At 45.7% G+C, this 17,929-nt stretch overlaps 5 protein-coding genes across 5 annotated transcripts; 2 read left to right on the forward strand and 3 right to left on the reverse strand.

Annotated features, from left to right (window-relative positions):
- Positions 1-110: 110 nt before the first annotated feature.
- J3458_006949 (uncharacterized protein) lies at positions 111-1,937 on the forward strand (the record flags this gene model as incomplete). The annotated part of the gene is made up of 1 exon (XM_007817674.2): positions 111-1,937. One exon carries the CDS (start codon positions 111-113, stop codon positions 1,935-1,937), a length of 1,827 nt encoding a protein of 608 aa, XP_007815865.2.
- A 1,493-nt stretch (positions 1,938-3,430) lies between these two features.
- On the forward strand, positions 3,431-4,324 carry J3458_006950 (uncharacterized protein). The gene has a single exon (XM_007817673.2). The coding sequence runs from the start codon at positions 3,513-3,515 to the stop codon at positions 4,158-4,160; it is 648 nt and encodes a 215-aa protein (XP_007815864.2). The 5' UTR covers positions 3,431-3,512; the 3' UTR covers positions 4,161-4,324.
- A 926-nt stretch (positions 4,325-5,250) lies between these two features.
- On the reverse strand, positions 5,251-8,083 carry J3458_006951 (uncharacterized protein; the record flags this gene model as incomplete). Its single annotated transcript, XM_007817672.2, has 3 exons — positions 5,251-7,723; positions 7,782-7,900; positions 7,958-8,083. 3 exons carry the CDS (start codon positions 8,081-8,083, stop codon positions 5,251-5,253), a joined length of 2,718 nt encoding a protein of 905 aa, XP_007815863.2.
- Positions 8,084-11,300: 3,217 nt separating this feature from the next.
- On the reverse strand, positions 11,301-12,050 carry J3458_006952 (uncharacterized protein; the record flags this gene model as incomplete). The annotated part of the gene is made up of 1 exon (XM_066119130.1): positions 11,301-12,050. One exon carries the CDS (start codon positions 12,048-12,050, stop codon positions 11,301-11,303), a length of 750 nt encoding a protein of 249 aa, XP_065975766.1.
- Positions 12,051-13,177: 1,127 nt separating this feature from the next.
- Positions 13,178-14,866, reverse strand: J3458_006953 (uncharacterized protein; the record flags this gene model as incomplete). The annotated part of the gene is made up of 2 exons (XM_007817671.2): positions 13,178-14,634; positions 14,696-14,866. 2 exons carry the CDS (start codon positions 14,864-14,866, stop codon positions 13,711-13,713), a joined length of 1,095 nt encoding a protein of 364 aa, XP_007815862.2. The 3' UTR covers positions 13,178-13,710.
- Positions 14,867-17,929: the final 3,063 nt, after the last annotated feature.

Raw genomic sequence — 17,929 nt, forward strand, 5'->3', positions numbered from 1 at the left:
AGAGAGATTCTTCTAGTCGACCAAGATATCTATATATTGCAATTTTGCCTTTCATTTTCTCATGACACTGCCTCCTGAAGTAATCAAGCCAACCTTGGTTGTCCTAAACTATGCGTCTGCTAAACACCAGCACCCTTAATTTGGAAGAATTCGCGGAGGGCCGAATACCTCAGTACGCCATTCTGTCACATAGATGGGGCGAAGGCGAACTCTCCCTTCAGGATGTGGAAAACGGAGAGCTAATAAAACAGGGTGTAAAGAAAGGGGGATACGACAAGGTGCGGCGATTCGCCTTCCGTGCACAATCCGACGGTTTCGAGTATGCTTGGATCGACACGTGCTGCATTGACAAGACAAGCAGCGCCGAGCTGTCGGAGGCAATCAACTCTATGTACGTTTGGTACTATAGAGCAGATAGGTGCTATGCATATCTTGCTGATGTCCGGTCGGTAGATGAGATCTGCGAAAGCGAGTGGTTTCAAAGAGGATGGACCTTGCAAGAGCTGCTCGCACCAGCTGAAGTCTATTTCTTTAGCAAGAACTGGGACGACCTAGGGACCAAGAAAACACGAAAACAGGAGATATCCCATCGCACAGGTATACCGTTCGGCATTCTTTCCGGTGATGACGAGCTTGAAACAGCTAGTATTGCACAGAGAATGTCATGGGCTGCGGAGAGGAAGACAACGAGGGTCGAAGATACTGCCTATTGCTTAATGGGAATATTTCGCATTAATATGCCATTACTTTACGGAGAAGGACAACGAGCTTTTGCCAGGCTCCAGGAAGAAATCATACGGACCACACATGGTGACACTTCCGGTGGACTTCTGGCCGTCTCTCCAGCTGCGTTCGAGAATTCCAGGAACATTGTTACACTAGGCACCTCTAATTCTCCCTCAACTGTGAGTAGTCTAGGGGTTCATGTAGAGCTACGCTTTGTAGGCATAGGACCTCGAGGACCAGGCCTGGCAATTCTGAATTGTGCGGAAGAAAATGGCAAAGATAAGCCAATTTCCATCTACGTGAGAGACATATCCTTGACAATGGAGCGATTTGAACGGCTCTACAGTGAAAAGCTCGAGCCGCTTGACATGAGGAAATTTAGACCCTCACAGATTTCAACGAAGCGGCTATGCATCCAAAGGGGGCATATGTTGCCTCTACGGAAATCCAAAAGCGTCGGAAAAAGCGATAGAAAAGCAGAATATGGCATCTACGACGATCAAACGCTCTCAAAATTGATGAGTTTTGGAGAACCGACAGCCCTACACGATGCAGCAAGAGCAGGACTTGAGGAGAAGGTATGGCTGCTGCTTACACGAGCAGACACCAAGGTCGACGTCAAGGATAAAGTCGGACGGACAGCATTGATGCTTGCAGCAGAGCACGGCCACGCGGCTGTGGTTCTAATGCTGCTCAAGAACGGTGCCGATATCGAGGCGAAATATGACGGCTGGACGGCGCTATGGTGGGCCGCCAACGAAGGGCGCGAGGCCGTCGTCTCGCTTCTGCTCGAGAGAGGCGCGAATATCGAGGCGATACCTGGAAGCAGCGGCACGCCGCTATTATGGGCTGCTCAGAGCGGACACGAGGCCATGGCCGCACTGCTGCTCGAAAAGGGCGCTAATATCGAGATGAAGAATTATTACAGCGAGACGCCGCTATTACAGGCTGCTGAGGAAGGACACGCGGCCGTGGTTAAACTACTACTAGACAAGGGCGCTGATATCGAGGCGAAAGATTATAATAGCAAGACGCCGCTATCGCGGGCCGCTGAGAAAGGACACGAGGCGGTGGTTAAGCTACTACTTGAGAAGGGCGCTAATATCGAGGCGAAAAATTATTATAACAAGACGCCGCTATTAGAGGCTACTCGGGGAGGACGCGCGGCCGTGGTTAAGCTGCTGCTTGAGAAAGGCGCTACAATGACGTGAAAGATTTTGACGGTCAGACGCCGCGATCCTGAACTATTAAGTGGAGATGCAAAGGTATAATCGATCTATTACGAACAAAACTTGATGCTACGCTTGTCGTATCTGAAACGGCTATATAGGTACACGACCTTACGATCAGTGTGGCACTATTACACGCGCAGGGACGCTATTTTCTCTTGCCAAACTTCTAGCAGACTTTCCAGCGCCTGTCTTCAGGACGATGGCAGTGGGAGGATAAATTTTGGCACGTCCTCGCCCACAACAAGTGGAATGGCAAAATGAGAATTGTTGGGGCCCGGGCACCACCACGGCTTTCGGGGTTAGATCTGCATCTTATACAAGGTCATAGGCATCTGAATTTATTTGAGTTGTGATCGCCCTACAAAAACGAGATTTTCAAGACAGATTTATTATGGAATTCGACTTTTTTTCCGGTGGTTGGTCGGCAACTGCGGCTCCAGCAAGTAGCTATCAAGGACGGTATTCGGAGCGGTGTGACGGGGCCGCTCGGCCCGGTCTCCACTCTCACGGGTCCGGCCATCGGCCCGTCGGAATGGGGGCTTGATTCTGCCAGGCTCACGCTTTCAACAGCTTATCGATAGCCGCATGCGTTTCTTCTCCGTGTGTCTAAGAAAGTGTCCGCGGGGCTCTTTACTGCCGTGCGCGTTAGGACAGAGTCAAGTTGCATAAATGAACGGCCCTGCATTCCTCCTGTCTAGCTCTCCAATTTGGTTTGAGCGTGTGTAGACTTTGTCGGACGACCGCAAAAGAACCGTCTGGTTATTCTTCATGTCAGCTGCGAATGGTGGAACGCCATGCAAAAAATAGATGAGATATATGTTTGAATATAGGAAAGCTGTGAGAGACGTTGAAATCAGGCAGCTGGACGATGGCCACACGGGTTGAATGTCTGCCGCTAGGTGCCTGGTTGAAGCGAACTTGAATTTCAACAGCAACTTCCATTCAATATAAAGCTTCAATGTTAATTCGCAACGGCATGTGGTTTCTTTCTGAAGAACTGAGATGGCGCTACCAGTGGCGCATTTTTCAGAGCGAGACCACAAACTCATTTGTCGTGCGGGATAACAGGGTACTAGCTGTATGGATTATTCCAGTGTTGTGTGGAGCCGAGCGTCCCGATTCTTTCTTTCGTAGCTTCATAAAGGATTTGTTTGGATCAAATACAAAACTCCTCGCATGATCTAGCCCAGGTGGCTGCCATCGCGTGACATTATTCGTTAAGCAATGGCAGAGCGTGCAACGCCACGTGTGAATTTCATACTGAAAAATAACCGACTTTCAGTATGTGCCCATAGCCCTTTGCTACTGACGTTCACGCCACCGTGAATTTGCGTGAATGCCTCTCAGCTGCGGGGGCTATGCTCGGAGCTGAGCAGCATAACGCGGATAGCCCCCCCAAAAGCCTGGACATAAATAGCCAGCGACTAGAGTCCTTGCTACCTTGTTGTTCCCCGGATTATCACCCCTCGACTTACCACTCTCTCCTCACAAGTCCAAGAGATTCTGCTCAACGTATTAACCAACCAGTCGCACGCCAAATCCATCGCAGTCGCCATGGTTCTCAAGTTTTACTTGGCTCCCTTCTCCACAGCCGGTGTAACTATTGCAGTCTTGGCCGAGCTTGAACATGGCCTTTCCGAACCTCTAGCAGAGCGCATCGAGCTCTCATTCAAGAAAGGCGAGACTCGCACGCCTGAATACTTGTCAGACGTGAACCCCAACGGGCTCGTCCCCGCCATAGTCCACGATGGGGTTTCAATCTGGGAGTCTGCCGCAATCACCATGTATCTAGGAGAAACATTTGGCGTCGACAAGTCGCTGTACCCGGCTCTCGGCGTGAAGCGTGGCGAGGCCATGAAATGGATCGTATGGTCGAACGTCAACGTCGCCGCACACGCTTCCAAACTTGGTTCTTTCCTCCACTCCGAAAAGCAGGGTGAAGAGACTGAGGCTCAGGCTGAGGCTAGGAAGATTAATGGAGAAGCTGGCAAGAAGGGCGTAGACAATGCTCTGGGCATACTAGATGCTGCGCTCAAGGGCAAGGACTATCTCCTCGGTGATACCTACTGCCTCGCTGACACGCACATATGGTCGTTTATGCACTGGTTGGCCATGCTGAAGGTGGATTTGGACAAGTTTTCCAACATTAAGGCCTGGAAAGAGAGGGTTGGGGACCGGCCTGCTTTGAAGAATGTCTTCTAATACGCCCGTGGACGCGCCCTTTATGCAGTTTGTCTCGCTTTTCGTTTCAGCTACGCCAGAATGAACAAAACTGACTGTTGGGTATCATTTGGTAAAGTTCTAGGCAACTATTGGTTATAATTCTGGTTATAGCGTCAACATGATCAATAAAACTAAAGTCTGGCTTCTCATCTGGTGCTGGCACGTGTGAGATAATACATTGCGGATACTCTCTTTGTTTGTGCGTCAAGGTTACATTGCAGGAATGGTAGCCAAGAACAACACTATCACAGAGACCCTTTAGCAACTCAAGTCTCCAAGAGGCGATCTAGATCATCCATAAGGGGCAATAGTTAGCCTAGGGATCGATCCTCTCATCCTATGGGATCAGACCCCATAAGCACCATCCTAATGCACTGCTAAACTCCACCCCCATTCAAACGTCCTTTTGAAGTACTAGCATGAATCTACGTTGGCTATGTTCCCGCAGCTCTCACACTTGTAAGCAGCGCCCTGCCCAGAGTTGTCCCGCCAAGCTGATCTCCCTGACCAGTCGTCGACGGAAAAATAGTCTATAAAAGCACATTGACTAATTCAACTGTAACAAAGTCCTGCTAATGCTAGCAATATTATGCCCCGCACATCTGGCTCAAGTTGCAGTTCTTGCGGACCATGCGAAGCCGGCGTTCCTGCGATCTAATGCAACGCAGATTGCGGGCTCGGTACATCTACCCGCTGGCAGGTCGACAAGGCCGGTCGCGTATGGAGGACCGAGTAAGTTTGTGGCACCACATCTTCGGCGGTGTTTCCCGAGTCTACATCTTCGCAGCTTGGGCAAGGACAGGCTCATAACGTGCGACAACTGTTGAAAGTAACACGAAGACTTAATTATATAATTATCCTAGTTGCGTCTCCACCGTGCATTTATTGTTATATCCCATGCTGCCTAGCCAGTCATTGCGTTATCAACTTCCCGACTCAACCATTGTAATGCCTGCACAGGGGCACAAACAAGGTAGATTGCAACTTGAATAGAACAAGTGTTCACAAGGAAAAGAGAATTCCCACAGTAAACTCTCCTCTGAAGCTATTTTCACCGTCAAGTTCCTCGTCAAGACCTGGGCGTACACCATATTTGTCTACCAATCTCGCCTGTCGAGCCAGGATAGGGGCATGTTGTGAAGAGGGCCAAGCAATCGTCCCATAGGCCTATCCTCTTGCCATGCTCAATAGACTGCACGTTGGTCACGTAAGTTCTCCCTGCCGCATCCAATTTTCCTCGAGGGGGTTTTGGGGTGTTGCAGTCTGCGAACTCGCAGGGGCGCTGTTTGCTGCCCTGCAGACACTTGCAGGGTGCCGGAGTGTCCAGCCGCTCAACCACCTCTTTAATAGCTTTCTTAATCCTTTCTTCGTGCAAAGGCAGAGGATATCTTCTGACGTCCTCGAGAACCTCGTCGAGATTTCCGCTCCCAAAGGAGATTGGTATGCCAAGAAAGGGAATAGCCTTGGTGGCAGCTTCGCGGTAGTCCTTCAGAAATTTGTCTTTATACTCCTCTGAGAATTTCGCCGCATGATGCAGTGCTACGGCCTCGAGATTCTGCCGGAGCTGATACTTGCTTTGCGCCATGGCCGCGCAGACTTGGCGTCGAAGTTCGGGCTCAATGTGCGGCACTATCTCGTCGGTCTCGTTACTGGATTTCCCTGAGATGGCTTTATGGGAAGCGTGCAAGTCGCCCGTCAGCTGCGACGCCTGGTATAAAACGAGGATCTGGTATGACGAGAATCGAGTCGTAGTGTTTGCAGCAAACTCATCCGATCCAATGTACTGGAGCATCCTGTCAAAGTTTGCCTCCCAGCCGGCCAGCCCCTTGCTCCTAAGCACTTCCGTGTTGAACAGCTTGTCTTGTTCGTTTCCCGCCTCTATCCAGTTGACAAGCGACTCTGTTAGCTGCATTACCAGCGCGATTTCCCAGAACCCAGAAACCAGCAGGGCATCTTCGGTAAAGCACAAGGCGGTATGGCCGACGTCAACGTTTCCGTGTTCCACACTATCGGCAAGCTGTACGGCGCAGCCGACGCCGGGCAAAATGGACGTCACTACCGCGGCCTTGTCCAAGACGCTGGCGTCGCTTGAGAACACATCCGCCACGGCTTTGCCGTAGAGTGCGAGTCCGGCAACAGCCAGCGCACCCTCTCCAAGCTTGGCGGATAAGCCAGCGATTCTCTCAGTCCGGGACACGGTATTAAACTCTGGTAGTCGATCATTCAGCTCCTTATATAGCTGGTCATGCTTTACCACGCTTTTATAGTTGAAATCCGTCAGGAGATTGTCGAAGCTCTCTTTGGATCTCTGCTGGGCTATCGCAATTAGCTCGCCCTCGTCGGCCGGCTCAGCCTTGACGGGCTTCTCAGCTGTCGGGCCATTCTCCTCTGATGAGACGTGGACGCAGTTCACGTCGCCCCGCCGGCAGAGGATTTTGGGATTTCCAACGACTAGTTGGAGTGCTCTCACACTCTCCCCAATCTCGGCAGCCATGGCCTTGGCCTCGTCGACGCCCTCCTGAAAGATGGAGTATTCTGCTTGGGTGATGTCTGCCTCATCTATTATAGCGGCATCAAGTGATGCTGCCTCTTTTCCGTTCATGCTCGTGAAGGACTCCTGGAGTGTGGCCCATACAGCTCGGGGGTTCTTTGCCAGGAGCTCTATGAATTCCTTTTGATCTCCGCCATTCAGCTGTTTCCGGACGGATTCGAGCTTTTCATGGGCTATTTTAGCTCCCCCGACCTCTTCCGCGGCCGTTTTGAGCAGTTTGTTGCTCTCGTCGGCGGCCTGCTCGGCCTCGGCAATCCCAGAAGCCCGCGTTGCGTCGTCGTTTACCTTTTCCGCCGCCTGGGTTAGTCTGCTCTTTTGCGCCTCCACAGCCTTGGTTAGCTTCAACTTGCGGAGTTTGGCCTCGGCTTTGCGGGCATTAGAATATTGCTTATACACCGTGTTGAACTCGTCAAAGTCAACCCAGTCGGGGCGATGTCTGTGAAAGTGGCCAACCCCTTCGGCGCATCTCTTTGCAGTGGCGACAGCCTCTGATATTGCCTCCGCCGCAGCGGGAGAATCCGATTCGAGGAGCTTTTCAGCCTCGGTGACGGCTTTGGTTGCCTTTTCCAGTAGGGAGGCGATCCTTGCGCGGAGTGTGTCTTCCGTATACTCCTTACTGCCTTGTATTCCCTCCCATTCATCATAATCGACGTTCCAAGCCATAGAGCCGGTCAGTTCTTCAACCTTGGTATCTAGCTTGCCGTCTGTTTCGATGGGAACTCCGTCTTGGTCGTGAGAAATCATCTCGTTGGGAATAAGCAACTGCAGGATGTCATCCGACACAGCCCCTTCTATCTTAGACAGCCTTATGGTACGAGTCGAGTGAAGCCCTTGATCCTCAATATAGTGCTCTAGCTGATCCCTGGAGATTGCAGCCTCTCTCTCCCCTAGAATGTCATTTTCCTTTACTGGCAGAGTCCAGTAATCCTTGGGTACCCAGACCTTGGACGTGGCCTTGAAAGCGGCTTCGTCAGCGGTGACGATAAAGAGACTAGATCCGACGTGAGTGATAGTGCAACGGCAAGCGGGAGAGACGGGGGCCGACAAACCTTTCGTCGTCACGTTTTATTGGGCTATTGCCTATGTAGACTCCCTGTCCAAGGTGGGTGGCAGCTGTGTTACGGCTCTGGATGAGAGAGCCCGCCTTGGTGAGGAGGTCTTTCTCTTCCTAATTCTTGTTAGCTAACAGACCGATGAGTGAAACCTGTACTTGAAGTCGACCTACCTGGCCCACGGACCTAAAGCCGATCGTCATGCGGCCTGCATCGCCCTCCGCGCCACCAGCGGCAGCCGACAGCCCGGCATGAAGGCCGAGGAGGCTGATGAGAAAAGCGGCAGTTCGGAAACTCATGATGCTAGAGAAGCCTCGAAGGAGGATGCAAAGCCAGAGAATTGTCCGATGGAAGCCAGACTCGAGAGGATAGGCCTGTCTAGCAAAAGCCTACTGGCACACAACCGTATTTATAGTCAAGTTCAACGTCCGTACAAAGCAATCGATGTTTAGCCTCAGCAAACAAAATTATATCATCATCACGCAATGGTTATCCGATATCGCTAATGCTGCCCCTCCTGTATGTAGGTCTTGGCCGGTACAAATGTCGCTCGTGAATCCTTTCCGCGATATCCAGTAACCAGTTGCCCCTGCGCTATAGTTCAACCTGTGATTTAAACGAATTGACTCCCATGGGAGCAAATTTATGGCTTACCCCCAGCCCGCGCGTGAGGTATGTATAGCCGCTGTCTTGGCAATGCTACAGTGGGAGGAGGCCTCAACTATTCGCCTAATTGGTGGCGTGGAGCGACGTGGGGGTGGGCAAATACTTATTGCCTATAGCTGGAAGCGCAAATAGGCTTATTATTAGTGTAATATAACTAAGATTATTTCCAATAGGGCACCAGACTCCATAAACGAGCTGGCCATGCAAGCGAGGTGGCTACCTGAAGTCTGACATAATGACAGTTTAAAACCCGAATAATGAAGTATGTATTTTACATATAATACCCGTAATTTATAGGGTTAATACCTCTGTACTCTAGACAAGATTTTAAAATCTTGGTATAGGTTACGCTTACAAGCAGAAACACTAAATCACTCACGATGTAGGCTTCTGTAGTCTCAAAAGTCTATATAGGCATTCACCTACTGTAACAGTGTATAAAAAATGCCGCATACTCCGACGCAGTTTAAAAGTTCCATTTATGTATGTCAACGGTAAAAGAGATAGGTTTTACACAAGACAGAGATTTTAGGAGCCAATAAAGGCAAGCACTCGAGGAAGTGCGGCATTTCCCTTTTGCCTAGTCCAGTTGGTTTCATGACAATGTACGAGTTCAAGGTGACCAACGCGCTTGTACAGTCTGCTGGCCTTTCAATCCAGGGTGCATATATTTTACATCACATTAGTACAGCTATTGTATTGAGGATGCACCAGCTTTCCATCTGTATGCATATGGAATACCTGTATAGAATATAAAGTATTCCACAACTACACTAAAACCATTTTGGAAATTTTCTGTGTGAAGCAAGCTCAGGACCGGTGCCAAGATATTTCGCCATGTCGGCCGCAGTTTGTTCGCGCTGACGTTGTCGTTTAAGCTATTATTAATCCGTTATATAACAGCCGCAGGAGATGGCATTTGTCACGGCGGCCACCGGGTTTGACCGTTGGAGTCATGGAGAAATCAGACGCAGCAACAGCGGCCCTTGGCGGAATATCCCTGACTCCAAGCTCCAAGTGTGCTCCTTCGGCTCCGACAGCATTGTAGACGTTTGCGTCGACTTCATGTGGAGTCAGTAGTCCTTCTTCTACTAGAAAGGGGCCGCTTGGCAATGGTCGCTTGCAGGCACGCGAAATTAAAATCGAGCCACCCCACCATATACGAGAATAGAGTTTACTGACTTGGGATATAACATTGTATAATAACCCCAGCATATGATCCTTTCGTTCCACGTTCAAGACCACTTTCTCTACCGCCAATCCCTGTGATTGCGTAAGCCCGGTGACGGAGAAGTTGGTGCCGAGTGTGCATCTCCGCGGGTGTCCTGAATATCTGCAGTTGGATCTATTGTCACCATGTCTTCATCCTAGTCCGACGGTAATTGTGTCCCCAACATCCCATTGCATCTGTTTCAGACTCTTCACTCTTCTCTAATGATCTCATGGTATTTGCTAACCTAACACATCTTCCAGACGGTCCCGAACGTCGCGCCATTCTCACCCAGTAGCGTCAGGTTCCTCCGATGACCTCCCCAGGCAACCCGTAAAATCCCGTCAAGAACACGGCGTTATTCGAATCGATGTCGGGGACCTTTTCGAGAAGAACTTTGACGACTGGCTCGTGGCCCTTCCGGACTGCGGGCAAGAATGGGTCTGGGTCCTGCCTGATTTCCTCTACCAGGTGACCAGGACCTCCTTCATGCATCCCTTGGCCACAGCCGCTTGTCCGGTACAAAGGGTATAAGATAGTTGTCCCTCCAACTTTGTCTTCAGATCCAACGCGCGCTCTTGACCTTTGCTGGTCGATTGACGACAGAAACGTGGCCATTCGCGGCGGCATATGATAGAGGGGTGTTCGACTATATCTCTCACAGGGGTAACTTGGTAACTTCCTACACCCGTCAAAAATGATAGGCAGTTCGGCCATCTGCCGAGACCGGAGACTCAGACTTTTAATTAGCAGCCTCGCAATATTATTCAATCCCGGTCTAAAGCCATGAAAGCGCCAAGCGGTTACGGGTTCCATCCATTAAAACTACTTCAATATCACCCGTTATAAGCAAAAGCTTTACAACCGGCACAGTCCCAAGGCTCGAGGCAACCATAAGGGTCAAAAGCTCCGAGGGCGTCCTCCATGAGGGTTTGCTCAGTATATACCAAGGCCGGTCAGACATCATTGTAAGGTCGCATCATATACGACTAGCAGCGAAGCTATGATGCTATATTCGTACTTGATACCCGATGCTCAGGAATTGCCGGCCCCATACATCATGGAGTACTCAAAAAAGACTCCATGCCCAAGGACACGGGAGACATCTTCGTTGAGATGTCTTTGTAGCGGGCACTAGGAGCCGCAAACTCAGCAAAATAGATACCAAATTCAGATCCGGCAAAGATTGTGATGAGGCTGTGGTAGTCGTACAGACGGTTTCCGCAAATTACTTTCGCCGGCCTCTGGGACTCTGACAAGGCCTTATACCTAAGGGCTTGGACAATATTCTTGTTGAGCTAATAATCCGCTTTAATATCAAAGGTCATTGGTTGTCTTGAGGCCTCTGGGGCAAGATGACCCTTATATATACAAAGCAGCGGTGAGCCTGCGAGCCTGGAAACCCAAGAGAGATTATTACGTGATTGCTACCATATACTGTCATCAAACGGCGAGAAATTTGAATAGAAGGAAGAAAATATCGAGATCTTGCCAAGTAGACTTTCGGATTAAATCTAGTAGCCACCTCGTAGCTAGTTCTCCTGCTTTACCCCAGCCTTGACTTTCGTATTGTGACCCTACGCAGAAGATACGCACAGTGCCAGACATCTTGGATAATGCCTGCCCTTTTCCACTGCCACCTAATACTGTTCACAGAAGCGCCCTAGCCCTATTTTTGTCTGATGAAGCCCTTCGGACCTCCCCAAGCTCCCTTGACCATAAACTTCTTGTACACCCAGGGAAAGAAATTTTTCTTGAGATAACAAAATCCTCGGCCGGGAACAGCCTGATTGATCAGCTTTCCAAAGGTTTCTTTTGGCTCTCCGCCATACTTGAACTCGGCGAGGAGAACTTTGCCGTACTCGGTTGTGAGGGGGCACGAAATCGTACACAGCATTCATTTTGGCCCCCTCCAACGCACAGAGTAAATTGGAAACAAGAATGGGAGCTTGCGCAGTAGTAGCCGCGGCTGTCTTGGAAGTGGGGAGGTTGGACGCGTCGCCAATGGACCAGACATTGCCGAATGTTCGATGCCGCATAGTGCTGCTATTCACATCCACAAAGCCTGTTGCGTCAGCAAGAGGGCTGTTGGCAACAAAGGCGTGCGGCCCCAATTTGGGTACGACATGGAGAAAGTCGAATCGACGTGTCACTTGCTTGCCATCAGGAAGAACAAACGTTGCTTGATTGCCGTCAATGGAAACCAAGTCGCGTTGGAATAAGCCCTCCACGCCACGCTCTCGTCGCAACTGATCCAGGGTGGCACTGTATTTGGGGACGCCAAACATGACGGGGAGACCGGTTGCAAAACTGACTTTGATGCTGGAATTCTTCTCAGAGCCAGGTCGGTAGAGTCCGGCTCGCTTCCAGTAGTCCAGCGCAAGCCACATGGCTTTCTGGGGTGCGCCAGCGCATTTCACGATTCCGGTAGACGGAATTATCCTGGGGTGTGAAGATGCCGACGCTGTTATTGCAGAACTTGAGCTTGGCGTCAACAAGGTCCTTGGTCCGCATTTTGAGCTTATTTTTGTCCTTTAGACCGGCGCCAACAAGCGTCCAGCCGGGCTGATAATGATGCCAATCAGCAGGATCTACAACGGCAATATCGTCTTTGGAGAACCTGCCCGACCGTGGCAGCTGATGGCTGACACTCAGGCCTGCAGCGCCGGCACCCACGACCAGCACCTTGTGCCGAGATGAGGCTGCGGACGAGTAGTGAGCTGTTGGGAGTGCAATGCGGGTGGCGGAGTTGATCGAACCGAGTGAGCTCGTGTGGAGACGGAGACGACTGAGACATCTTCGTGACAAGACTGCGAAATTCACCAACTTGCTACCAAGAATAGAAGCAAAACCAATTGCCACGAGTTCCGGAAAAGCAAAGATAATGTCTTTATAGTTTAGGCCATCCCCGCACTTTTGGAGCTGTTGTCAACATTTGCTTGTTCGGCGACTCGGGCTATGGACTTTTATGGTCAATCGGTGAATGCCGAACTGCGATAATCGACCAGGACCGAACCCCAAGGACAAAAAGACTCCAGACGTTTGTTTCGAGGGAGCGTTCCGATATCGAAGGGTTGTAGAGGTCGACATCTCATCATCTCTGAGTGACGTCATTTGCAACCGTCTACTTGCGAGGATCCTTTAACGAACCACCGTTGTGTTGTCTGGCTCTGCCGGTAGCTCGATCGGGGCGACTCTGATACATGTACTGACAAGCTGGTGACCGCCAGTGGCCCTATTCCTCCGTTTGCCAGGAAGTGGACCCTTCCAGAGAGCGAAAGAGCAGGGAGCTGCTGGACTGTTTGTAGAGAATCACAAGCAGCTAGAGGGACTTATGTAGTAGTTAATGCCACTGGCGGTCACCAGCTTGTCAGCTGCACGCCTCGTAGGCTCCCACGCCCGTGCACCTTGCGTCAAATGTGGGGTGGGTCTGGTGAGTCTGGCCCAACCAGACTTCACATTTGATTTTGATGCAATATTTCCGATATCATCCAGGCAGCTGCGCGGGGCAAGCACTGAGAAGTCGATGTCCTGTCAAGTATAAAAGCAGTTGGACGCGAAGGATTGGGACTTGGTGTTTCAACTCCAGCATTTTCTTTGAAAAATTCTGCATCTATAAACCAAGCATCACAACAACCCAGATATCATCTTTCCATTCATAAACATGTGCCGATTGCTCATTTCCACCACGCGCTACTCGGGCTGCCCGTGGGCGTGCAGCACTACTTCGAGAACTCTCATGACGGATGGCTGCCCGCAATTCGAAGGGAGCCTGACTCCTTGTCCCAATCCAAGGGAAGAACAACTTGGGCAAACAAGGAGCAGAAGTCTATGTCCAAGACACAGGGACGAGGGGTACTGCGATCGCAATACTCGTTGAATGCCGCACCACCACGAGGCCACGTACATCGGGGCAATAGCTTCATGACGCAGCGAGAGATAGGGATCGTGGTTTACACAAATGCCCGACTGCAAAGGAAATCATGTATCCAAGACACCAGACGTATCCATAGTTTGAGGAAACTCGTTCAAAACAATTAGCTCTTTTGCTCAAGTGTTAGCCTCCCACTCTAGGCTGTTCAAGGCGTCCACTACCAGCTTTGTGGAGGAAAGGGTACCATGCCAGCAATCCTGAATAATCCCTCCACATGAGAGTTGGTCCACATGCGGGAACTTTGCTCCCTGGAATAACTCCTCCACTTCTTCTTCCTCTAGGTCTGCGTACGGTTCTATACCAACAATAATAAAGTACAAGACCGAGCCTAGTGCGAAGATATCATCCGCTTCTACTGCCTTTCGATTCCAACTCCAACCTGGTGGTAGATATCTTGGCCCGGGCGCGACAAGGGGCGGAGACCCAGCAATTGAGCAGCCAGCAAAGTCGGAAATGCGAAGATCCAAGTCTGCATTTAACAAGAAATTGCGTGGCGTGACATCGCAATGAATCACTTGAGCTGCGTGGACATCTGCCAATGCCCTGGCTGCCTGAATCGCCCACCGTTGCCGAACTTGGATAGGAATGTGGTTTATCACTTCGTTACCGCAAGTAGCTTTTTCAACACGTTTGCCAACGTACGTGTCGAGACTTCCATTTTCCAAGTACTCTAAAGTCAAACAGCACGAACTCGGGTCCCAGTCTATAAGCTTAGGGACGTATAGTGAAGTTTGAAGCCGCTCGTAGACTTTGGCCTCGGACATGATGCGATCGCGATTTTCTTGCTCGTTTATTCGGCAGTATGGGTTTGACTTGGGGTACTTGACGATATCACCCGATGGAAGGAGTTCAATATGTGCTGTGCCCCCTTGGCCAATCCATCTCCCTTTTGTGACATAGTATATGGTGCCATCGGGCACTTCGGTGGGAATTTGGAAGACCGAGTCAGGCCAGTTTGGTTTCTCTTTGCGTCGCCATGGTCCCGGGATAGGGATATAAGTAAGCTCCTGTGGGTATGGAGGACGTTCTATGCATGCTGTCTGCCGGTATGTGTTAGCAAGTCAATCTCATGCGATTACGCCAGAAAAAAAGGGCCCTGACCTTGGATTGCTGCTGCTGGGCCTCAACATCGAGTGGCGGTGCTTTATGTTCTCCAACTAAGATGCGCAAGGCGAAATTCCATATCAAAGCACATCGGCCAAGTGTGTAGCGCCAAATGGCAGTCCATGTCAGTGCAGAGAAGTGAGGGAGGTGCTTATCGATGGAAAACATTGTAGAGGTAAAGAAATCATTTCCAGGCCGAGTGCTACGCGGTTGTGTCTGCGATTGGTTCTGCTCCGGCAGCGATTAGTCATCAAGCCACCATAGCGTCTGTGTCCGTACATACAGTCGGTCCCAGTAATTCCAAAAAAAAAATCCACTTAAAAAATAAACTTATACTTTTTAAAAATTTATATTAAATAATATATAAAAGTAAAATAAATCTTAAAATCATTTATTTATTTATTTAAGTACCCTAGAGCTATTATAAGCTATTCTAGTACTTTTACATATAATTTAAGTGGGAAAATTCAAAACCCTTTATATAAAAAGAAAAACCCCCTTACTTTTATTTTAGGTTATCCCTACCCCGCTATAACCTATAATTATATAAAGCGTATTCTAGATTATATAGGTTAAAGGTGCCTATTAGGCTAGTTATTCTAATAGCGGTTTATTAGAGCGTGTATAGTAGAGGTTTAGGCTAAGTTTAGGTTAGCCTTAATATACTAGTTAAGTAGCTATTCTAATATTTAAGTGTTTAAGGCTATTACGTAGTTTTCTTTAAGTGTTATATTATATTACATTATTTTAGGCCTAATATAACGCTATGTTTTAAATATTTTTAGTGTAATTAATATGTTATAGTTAGAGCATTAAAAGTAGTGTAGTTTTGTAGTTTTTAGTGAATTTTAGTGTAGTGTAGTGTAGTGTAGTAAAACTACACTACATTACATTTTAAAAATTAGTGTAATATATAGTATTAATTAATTTATAAGCTATTATTAGCTAATATAATTAGTAAGCTAAAATAGAGCTAAATTTGCTTACTAGAATTAGTATTAATAAGCAGGTATTAGTTAGCTTAGATAAGCTAAAAACAGGGATTTAAAAACTAATAAAAATAAAATAAAAATAAAATAAAAGGGAATTATAAGGGAATTATATTACGTAAGCAAGTATTATTCTATATTATTATTATAAGTAAAATATTCTAAATATAATAAAGTTAAAAATTCCTATTATTTACATATAAATATCTTATAAAATAATAATATATATAATATTACCCTATAACTTAAATATAAAATATTAAATATTAAAGTTATAAGAAATATATTAAAGTTATAAATAATATATTTAAATATCTTAAAATTTTTCATATAAAATAATATTTTATACTTTCTTTTTATATATATTATTTCCTATATTATAATAGATTTTATATTTCTTACTTAACTTTTTTATTTTTAAATTTTATTATAAAAAAGGTTTTATAAAAAAAAAGCTTATATAAGCATATTATATTTTAAAATAAAGCTAAAAATCACGTGATTTTAAATCTTTAAAAATTAACCTTTAAATATAAATATTAAGCGAGATATTAAGCTTTTAATCTCTTATTTTAAAAAAGTAGATCTTAATTTTTAGCTAAGATTTAACCTATTATAACTCGCTTAATTTATAAGCTATACGTATAAAAACTAATGTATTATAAAGAGTTAAATTAGCTTTATTCAAGTATAATAATTATAACCTTATAAGTCTTATAATTAACGTTATATTTATAATTAAAATTTCCCTTTATAATTACACATTACACTATAAATGTAATTATAGTGTAATTAAATTACACTAAAACTATAAAAACTACACTATACTAAAAACTACACTAAAAAACTACATGTAGTGTAGTTTTTTTATTAATGCTCTAGTTATAGTAAACTTTACTTTATCCTTACTTTTAAAGCTACCTAGCTAGGCTTAGCTAGCTATTATTAGCTGTTTAAGGCCTATTATAGCCTTTATAAGAGCTTTAAATTAAGCTATTAATTTTCCTTTCTTTCTTTCTTCTTTAAACCCTTAATTTTCATACGTATAACCTCTTTTTATAGCCTTTAATATTAAGCTAGCCTTATAATAGCTTTTAGCTCTCTTTATAAGCTTATTAAAGCTATTTTTACGTTAGCTTATTTTTTAAGCGTTTTTTAGGTAAATTTAGCTAATACGCGTTATTTTTTTAAGCTTTTTCTTATCTTTTATAGCTTTTATAAGCTTTTTTTAATTTAAGGTAAGTTCTTACCTAATACTAGCCTAGCGTTAAGCGTCTCTCTCCCTTATCTTATTCACTATTTTTAATCGTATATTAGTTTATTTTACTTTATACGTTTACCTAACTCTAGTCTAGTCTTAATGTCTTTCCATTAATATTTCGCAGAAGCTTATCGTTTTTAAAATGGTTATGCCTGACGCTACCCTTAAGGTACGTTCCTTAAAGGAGGAGGCGTCGTCTTAGAATGTGTAAGGTAGTTGGGAAACCCCGCCTACTTGTAACGCGATTAATAACGTTACGTGGAACGGGGGCTTTAAAACTATATCCCCTATATCTTATATAATTAAAAAATAAGATAAGCTTTAATTATTATAATATAATTACCTTTACTTTAATTACTTAACTTTTAATCTCTCTTATAATCTTATAACTTTTAAAGCTTCTTAAAAAGTTACTTAATTAAAATAATAAAGATAAGCACTTAAAGAACTCTTATTTTATAAGCGCTTTTACCTTTAATAGTAAAGAACTTAATAGAATTATTAAGCGATTAAAAGAATATAATAGTTTTAAGTAAAGGAAAACACTTAAATAATTAAATAAAACTATTATAGCTTTTTAAAATTAAATCGCTTAATTAAAGAAGCTATAAAAGCTTTAAGAAAAGAAAAAAAAGCTATAAAAATTAATCCTTAAAACTACTTACTTAATAGTAAAAAAAAGGTATAACTTTTATAATTTAAAGGGAAGTAATAATTAAAAAGTATAAGTTAAGAATATTAACTCCCTTTATTATTTAATAAACCCTTAAAAGTATAAGATTTAAATAAATAACTTAAATTATACTTTTAATAAAGTAAAACGTAAGTATTATAAGAATTATTAAAAAATTCTCTTTACCTTAAATTATATACACTAAGAATATAAGGTAAAATAAAATTAATATCTTAATAAATAATTAATAAACTAAAAGAAAGATCTTAAAAATAATTAAAATACGTTTTAAAATTGAACTCTTATAC

The sequence above is a fragment of the Metarhizium acridum genome, assembly GCF_019434415.1.
Source record: "Metarhizium acridum strain ARSEF 324 chromosome Unknown scaffold_72, whole genome shotgun sequence".
Lineage (NCBI taxonomy): Eukaryota > Fungi > Ascomycota > Sordariomycetes > Hypocreales > Clavicipitaceae > Metarhizium > Metarhizium acridum.

Bases quoted from the DNA above. Each gene is read 5' to 3' on its own strand.
- J3458_006950 (XM_007817673.2), top strand. From the start codon at position 3,513: ATGGTTCTCAAGTTTTACTTGGCTCCCTTCTCCACAGCCGGTGTAACT.